The sequence below is a fragment of the Ptychodera flava genome, chromosome 7 (assembly GCF_041260155.1).
Source record: "Ptychodera flava strain L36383 chromosome 7, AS_Pfla_20210202, whole genome shotgun sequence".
NCBI lineage: Eukaryota > Metazoa > Hemichordata > Enteropneusta > Ptychoderidae > Ptychodera > Ptychodera flava.
In genome coordinates, this window is record NC_091934.1 from 32,367,319 (window position 1) to 32,376,068 (window position 8,750).

Genomic DNA, 8,750 nt, shown 5'->3' on the forward strand with positions numbered 1-8,750 from the left:
GACAAATGAAATCTCGAATGATTTTATAAAGATATGACAATGATTAAAACACCTTGAAATTGTATATAAGGCACAAAATAATCATTCAACAGAACATCCCTCATCATCCCGCTGACCGAACTACAGAAAAACGAAGATGGAGACAACGGTCATTTTATTCCTTTGTCTAGGCGCAGTCCTGGCTACAGATGATATGCTGAAAGAAAAACTGGGCAGTGCCATGGGAATAGATGATACACTGAACGACAATCGCTTTACTTCCGACTTAAACGTGTTAGAAGTTGCAAACATGCTTGGGGCATCTGAGTATGTTCGAACAATAGTAATCGATGGACTTGACACTCCACTGACTGGCAAAGGTAAATATATCTTTAGGGCATTTTTTCCACTTTCGCGTCTTTTTTCTCTTTTTCTATGGTTCAGGACTTCAGTATGAGTATACGCTGTGTTGCGTTTTGACAATAATTTATTTTCATGCTGATGCACTATTCTCGTATATTGACGTTTTCGACACTAACGATATACATTTATTTTCCATCAACTTTATTTCCAAATGCTTTTTTCCTAAAATCACGCAAACAAATCCTTCAACGAATGTCTTTTCAGAAAATGAATATAATTTGCCGTTTAAAGTTTGACCACTCCCTCTAAAAGCTGACTTTTTGAAATCATTTGAGGGAACCCCTTTCTTTTAAATGTTCCACTTTTGTTCTGAAAAGTCTTAAGAAAAGGCAGAAACAGTTGTAGTTCTTCGTTCCGCCGAATATTTTTAAGTTATCTAAATTTTGTGAGAGCGATTATGGACACATTGTGTGAATTTTTAAACCTTCTGTTGTATTACATTTTCATTTTATTGTTCTTGCGGTCGATTAAGAAATTTGTGGTGCCTAAGTAACACCCAACCCCCACCCCTTTGTATGCCTACATACCAATCTGAATCATTTTAGATAGAAAACTTTATCCAATCACGTCCGTGTTCAGAAATCAACAATAGAATAGGCGACTGTGAAAAGCAATATCTGTTACGATGACGACAGCTTGGATAAGGTTTTCGTGCTGTTAGCCTGAAGCGGGCAATCAATTTCCATCATCGTAAACCACAGTAACTTCTTGGTATGGTATATTGCTTGGTCTAAATTAATACATGATTTTGAGCACAGTGTGAGCAGCATTGTGCTAAAACACAACAAATCCTCATTCTGGGGTCCCTGTAATTAATGTGAGAATAGTACGTGCGAAATGGAAATTATCGCGGAAATAACAGTTGCTTGCTTATGGAATTTTCAATTCCATAATTTGTAATGAAAAGTAATGTGACTTTTTACATTAGCAGTTTCTGCTACTTGGCATAGTTTGTCATAACTATAGCCGACTACGCAGTGTAGGCACGGTCAGCCCCATGTATATCCATTCAATTGAAAGCATTTTCACTGAACAAAGGTTCGCTTCTCGTCCAACTTTTCAAACAAAATCATCATAATATATGTGCAAAGCGTGTAGCGTTTCTAAAATAAGCACTCTCGAGTGTTGACAACGGAAGCTATGTAAAGCTGGATTTTATGGAGCTCTCTCGCTGTGAGCTTTCTTATTTACATCAATGAAGTTTCACATGGGAGTCAACTTGTGTAACGCTTAAGTGATTTCACAAAGTGAGAACCATGGTGATGTTGCTTGATTATAGATCCTTTTTCTGGCCATTTACGTATCCCCGTGATCATACCATGATTAATTTCGAAAGTCAACAGCCCATTCTTCCGATTTCATCAATACATGGTGTAACATCACGAACCACACGCACAAACAGTAGAAGGAATACCACTCTTGGTACGCATGCCTAGAATAGATCTTAGTACTACATGGTTACATAACGTTAACATTGACCAATCAGTTGCCCGACCGAACGTTCCTGAGCAAAGTCATTTCGTCGATTTTGGCGTTACTAATAAGAATACTCTCATCAAGACATTGAGAGGCATGTTGCTTGTGTGCTGAGATTACTTTATACACTGTCTTCCGCCGAGCATAATTACGTCCAAGGTAACATCACATTATGAAGATGGTTGTTCCTTGGCGGTTATCCTGGAAGAATGTTGGTATTTGACAAAACCTTCATTTCCTGCTACTGTTGGTCCACAATTAACGCCTTGGTTGCATTTATTATGTACTTTAATGACTGCCTAATGTACTTTGTTCTTTTCAGGGCCTTTCACTTTGTTCGCGCCCATCAACAGAGAATACGTTACCCAGGATCCCTGGCTATGCCATTATTATCGTCTGAATATCCCTGCAATGAAGGACTTTGTAGACCATCACACTCTTCCCGGTATCGTCATGTCATCCTCCCTCGGCAACGACGATTTGTTGAAACCTTTGAAGGGAAATCCGCTCAGAGCTAACATATACCAGACGGGAAGTACGGTAAGTTGTAGTAAAGCATTCACGAATCCGATCGAAAATATACTGAATTCAAACAAAACTAAACTGGTACAAATAGGCGCAACAACGTTCTACTTGAAGCGATTACCGTCTTTTTTGAGAGCTGAATACAACTGACCCATAACAATTGCAAGAACACTTGTCAGAATTATATAAACAGTCAAGCCAGTTTAAGTGGTCGCCCTTACACAGCAGCCACTTCCTTATCGCGGCCACCCTGTGACAGTCCCTTAACAATATACATATGAATACATATGAAAGGCACTTTATAGAACAGCCAACACCTTTTATGAGGTCAGTGGTGTCATGTAATTCCTCCATTTTCGTACAAACCCTGTGTATAATAGTCATCATATCTTACTCTGAATGATCTTTGTCAGAATGTTCAGACTGGAATAGAGAAATGAGTCTATTTTGACCAAATTTATGATCTTCCCCGCACGATTTTCAGTCAAAGGTGATAGCATTAATCATAATTTCCAACATATTTATGGCATTGAATTTTATACTAGTGTTATCTGTTATCATCACCCAGTCCATCACTTTCAACAAAAGAAATGCCAAATCCACCCTCTGTACAAAATCCATCTCCATATAGTTGTAACTTTTTCTCGGTCCCTACGGTGTGATAACTATACACAGGTTGGATTGTAGTGTGATTACCAGTGATAACCATCCAAAGTTAGTAGAGGCCTTTCATGTAGTGGCCATTGTCCACATCAGCATAGTGATAGAATATGCATTGAACGTATAATATTTGACATTTATGATTCAGGTTGTGACGATAGATGGAGTTGTTGTAAGTAGTGCAGATCACTTGGCCTCCAACGGTGTTGTCCACTTGATTGACGGCATACTCCATTCATCGGTCAATCACAGTACTGGATGGGTAGTGGACAATCGTTCACAGTTTTCAACTCTACGGACTGCTCTGAAGACTGCAGGCATGCAGTCTGCTCTGAAAGGTATGTAACACCCTAGGTTCTATCATACAGTGTGGTAGAATATGCCTTGCTAACGGCTGTTCGGACTCTCTGTTTTAAAAATCCCTTCTGGTCTACCACTTGTGGGAACTCATTCTAGAGCTCTTGCGGTAAGAAAAATTTTCACCCTCACACTTTTTCAAAATTAAAAATTTTGGTTTTCCAATAGAGTTTACACATGTGTGGCGGCCATTTTGAATTTCAAATATATGCAAATGTTAGGTAAAGTGTTTTTCCGGACCAAACTTTGCGCGCTGAGTCCTGATTTGCATTCTTCATTTGAAGATAAGAGAATGGTTAGAGGTTTCATTAAGGAAAGTTTGAGCTAAAGTTTAGGTCTCTAACTTTCGGGCGCGAACCACCTTAACGTAGTATGTACCTCGAAATCGGTATACTTTTGCTAAAATTTTCAAAACGAAAATTTTAAGTATTGTATTCTCTTTCAAAATCATGAAAAAATATTGGGGTCACCGGACAAGTTTCGTACTAAAGAAACTATTGCCTTACATGTACTGTCATTTGAAGTCCATCCATGTTAACTCCATTGATTGGAAATGGATTAACCTTTTAAGTTGGTAAAAATTCTACTTACTCCAAGAACTTCGATTTTGTCCCAACGAGGCTCGCGTAGACCAACAAATGTGATAGAGGTTTGAGACTCTAATATCCGTCCCCGAAGCGCATTTTAATATTTCCGACTGCATTTCATTAAAGGTATACTGTCACCTGTTCCAATTTTGCCACAGTTACTATGGAAAGAGAAAATCTAACCAATCAGATTTTCAGCGGATGGCCGCTTTTAAAAACAGCGCCCTCGCATGGGCATTTGAATACAAAGGAACGCCCCTTTGACCATATATGGGCATATTTAGATTACAGGTGACAGTATACTTTTAATTGTTGTTTCGTACTCAGACGTCTATTCAAAGAACACACAAGATCAATGTATTATTCATATATTAACTGTATTCCGACAAGATGTAAAAATCAAATACTGTACATGAATATTCTAAAATGCCAAGTAACAATTAAAATTACCGAGTTCACTTCTAAGAGACAAAGACCAGTGAAAACTGATTGTTTTTTTGAGACTCAGTGAACTTTTAACCTCTTACAGGTGCAATTTCTTATACTCATACCGTGCCTTTTCCGTCTGTCCGTTCATTTATCGACTAAACACGGAAAAAGATCAACCAGCTGTATCACCCTAATCTCATGTTTTTTCCCATCGCCAAGAATACTTTACTAATCTATTAAAACTCATCATTGATTCACATTAACAATTATTCCATTAAAAATGAGATGATCTACAAATCTATCTTATTATGAAATGTTGTGACAAACAAACACGATGTTACTTACTAAATGCCACATAACCTTTTACGCACACTCACACATAGGCATATGTACTCTGACATCAGTATTTGCACTTTAGAGTACTTGGTGCTAACGATGGATAAAGCTGGCTTTCTTTAAGCTTAATAATTACATGGAAATAATGAAATGCACTTCAGTATAAATGTTGTAGTGTTGATACCATGAAACGAGGCACCTTTTTTTCCTTTCTATTACAACAGGACCAGGCCCGTTCACTGTATTTGCACCATCTAATGCGGCTTTTGAGCAACTCCCTCCCGGTGTTCTTGATAGTTTGTTGAAGAATCCATCATTACTCGAGGACGTCTTGAAATTCCATATAGTGAACGGAACCTACTTTCTGCCAGGTATCCCGGAGGGTTCTCTGCTTACGCAATCTGGACAGAATTTACAGTTTCACACTGTCTCAGGTAAGATTTAAATGCCATACCTTATGACAAGTGCTTTTAATTCAACACTTTAACTCATGTCTTATCCCGAAAAGCACTTACCCAACTTTCCCCGCCACCCCGTGTTGGTTCTACGTCTGTTTGGATGCTGTCTTTTATTCACTTAACTGCAACGAGATGATATGCTCCATGAATTTTTTGAATATGGTTGTTCCCAAGTCATGCATTTCCGATATTAAAACGCATCGATGTAATAGATACAACTTGAAAATGAGATGGTTAGAAGGAAGTAACTTGCGCTCAGGTATTTTGTGTTTCGCTCGTTTTTGATTGTGAGTTATCATAGTCAAAATTCGATTATTAGAGTAAAGAATACAAATGTATTGCAGCACGGGTACACAAACCAAAACGTCAGCCATATATACCAGTAAAACGTTCTGTTACTTTATTTTCTTTTTTAATCAAACTTTAATGTGAAATGAATCCACAAAAACTAAGTGAACGAAATTAAATACATGAGTGGGTTTAAGTATCAATGTGTTTTCTGCAAGATTTCTTTGTCATAGGTTCTGAATCAGTCACTTAGTATACAAAGGGCCAAAGGAACTATTTATTGCATATCTTGTTACCAGGGCATTCAAACGGTTGGTGTAGTTTTAATTTTTTTTCTCTGTATACTTTATCATCAGATGTCGTAGAAGTGCAAGGAACACCACTACAGGACCAAACTGCCACATCGAATGGAGTTGTATACTTGATTGAAAGCGTCCTAAGACCTTATCAGCCCGACCCTTACCAATTTCTAAATGATTTAAACTTTTAAGTTGTTCTCGTAAAAAGTATTTTGTCATGATTTTAATTTCACAACAGCTTGTACATTCGGGTTTTTGAACTCTTATGACAATAATTCTCGAACACCATTGGTGAACCAAAGGTGAAATATAACACAACATCAATACGGCACATCTCTCTGATCACATCATTGCGACGAAGATTAGTCGCTACGTTGACAGAATTATAATTATTTGAAATCTGAAATTCTGCCAGTTGCTCCAAGCTCTTGTTTATTGGTGGCATATTCAATCTTTACGGATTACATCCGGACTGAAAGAGAAATTAACAGATACTCTTCTTGTGAAATGAAAGTAACCAAAATACATCTTGATCTACGCATGCCCCGCTGTTTCCACTGTTAAACAAAACAGTCGTATCTATGAAGGTGACATGTCGTGTTGACAAAATATTTTTATCCGAAGAGAAATTCTGTATCCGTGGAATAGGCTCTTCGTCTCGAACTCTGTATTTAAATATTGTGATGATAATAGGATGAACATTAGATCTTCGAGGTTTGATCAAAAGAAGGGGTGTAAATAATACATGATAAATATTTGAAAATATTCACATGAACTTCGGCCACAAAAAAATGTGTAGATTTGAAAAACAAGTATTTTATCAAATTTGCGGGCGCGAAAAAATACATTGTGCACGCCAGCATCCTCACTACCTTCCGAACATCTGATGGTCCAATCCTTAATTGATTGATAAGTCTTAGCAATCACCGATTGAGAGAGATTTATACAAAGTCCAATTCTGTAAATGTCATTACGGTTACTACCTATTAACCTAATCAGGGAATATGACACTATGTAAAATAATGTAGTACTGAATAAAATGTTATTCTATGGAACAGTATTTAAGGATTGTTTGAATTTTTGTATGTTTATCCTTCGCTAGCCATTACACGCAGATTACGTATAGCAAAAAGACGTCATTCCGTCGTTGATTTGATGAGTCTTGAACTAGGATGGTGCTCTCCAACTTTTTGATTGAACGACAATCCGTGGTATACCACGACCAGTCAATATTCCATTTAGCCATTTGAATGGAAAACAGAAAAAAGGCCGATAGTCACATTTTGAAATGCTTTTATCGTGTTGGTGATGTGCTGTTTGGCGCTTTTCGAAGTGAATGGGTTTTGTAAAGCAGCACAATTGTGAAAGATTAGCAAAACTCTTTGGAGAGTGGTACTTTGCAGCCAATCAAAATTTGTTCACAAGATTCTTTGAATGTATATTAAAATCCTATTCACTTCTAATTTCTGTTTAACAATTTATATATCCCCTTTTCAATTTATCAACCGCCTCTTAGCAAATCGAATTTTAATTTATACATATCCGCATGGCCATATGCTATGTTGAAATGCAAAATGCAAACTCGATCCAAAGTTCCAATTGCTGTGATTTTGGGCATGGTCTAACAGGGGATTCCCCCTGACGTAAATGATTGACACCTGAAACAGCCAATTAGATTGAATCAAAATGGTGACAAGGAGGCGATTGACTCATCTCTTGATCAAACAACACCATTCTTTTCGCTGCTCATGCTTTTCATGGGTTCGTCATTGCATTGAATTTTAGGCAGCTGTCAAATATGTTTTCTTCCTCCAACCTAATAGTAGGTTGATATATTATAGCGCCTAATCAACGCCGAAACTAAGCGCACAGTCTCTTAGATTAGGCCAACGCTTTCCAAAGTTGTGTTGAAAGGATTAGAAGTTCACTGGCGAAGATTCGAAGATAGGTTGATCGGATCCGCAGTTTGAATAATGGTGGACAGTGTATACTTTAGACTGAAAACGGCCGTTTAATCCTAGACGGTAGCCTAGCTTCTACTTTCTGATCGAGTAAGGTGAAAGATGGGGCGGATTTGAAGAAACACTTCGCTAAGAGTCGCTAAAGAGCCGATTTCAGTATAAACACGGTCCCTCCACAAAGTATACACTGTCGAACATTTCGTTCCCGGAATTTCGTTAGCGTATAGATGACTTATGAAACGAAAGTAAGATTATGGACATTTCTACGAGAAAAGGGAAAATTGTAACCCTATACGGACCGTAGCTACACAGCCAACATGACAGAAGAAGCCGGCGCACGCACGGCCGGCCTGCGGGCTACAATTACTGCAACTAGGCATCACGTGAGCACATCTGTATGGTATATAAATTTATTCTGTAATATCTTTTCATGGTGGAATATTTCGAGTACAGTCCGCGCATAATTACATCATTTTCTCAAGGACTGAGGCAAATCATCTCTTCTAACCTGTTAGAAACGCGGGATAGAAGCTTGATGTATATAGTTACAGTGACTGTTGGGTAGTGCACTAGTTTGTGCCCATGATAGTCGCACAGGTATTGGATTATGTGCAGGACTAATGATGGTAGCAGAACAGCAATTGTAGGTCTCTTATAACTGAAATAGTTTTACGAAAATATTGATCCTGGTGCATAGACTCCGACGATTTTCAGAGGTGTATGAAATGGGTACAGCATGTACTGCTTTATAGATTGATTCTTGACTATTTTGGGTAACAATGCGTCACAGAGGCCTGCAAGGCGGCCAGACACCCCTTTCGGGATCACGTGTCTGGGACCCGAATTTCCAAAGACGCTCAACAGTAACCCCCCTAATTCCTCCGACGCGACTCATCAAACTGTTAACGAGATTAAATCATTATCGTCAGCAGTGAAGAAGCTTGGGAAGTTCGAAGTATCATCTTGACATTT

General features: G+C 38.2%; 1 protein-coding gene across 1 annotated transcript; it reads left to right on the forward strand.

Annotated features, from left to right (window-relative positions):
- The first annotated feature begins 85 nt into the window (after nt 1-85).
- Nucleotides 86-6,886, forward strand: LOC139137304 (transforming growth factor-beta-induced protein ig-h3-like). The gene is made up of 5 exons (XM_070705323.1): nt 86-359; nt 2,201-2,418; nt 3,212-3,401; nt 4,997-5,206; nt 5,875-6,886. Exons 1-5 carry the CDS (start codon nt 137-139, stop codon nt 6,006-6,008), a joined length of 975 nt encoding a protein of 324 aa, XP_070561424.1. The 5' UTR covers nt 86-136; the 3' UTR covers nt 6,009-6,886.
- Nucleotides 6,887-8,750: the final 1,864 nt, after the last annotated feature.

Excerpts from the sequence above, each read along its gene's own strand:
- LOC139137304 (XM_070705323.1), top strand. The coding sequence starts at position 137 with ATGGAGACAACGGTCATTTTATTCCTTTGTCTAGGCGCAGTCCTGGCT. Across the intron at positions 360-2,200 it reads CACTCCACTGACTGGCAAAG|GGCCTTTCACTTTGTTCGCG; the intron begins GTAAATATATCT and ends TGTTCTTTTCAG. Across the intron at positions 2,419-3,211 it reads TATACCAGACGGGAAGTACG|GTTGTGACGATAGATGGAGT; the intron begins GTAAGTTGTAGT and ends TTTATGATTCAG.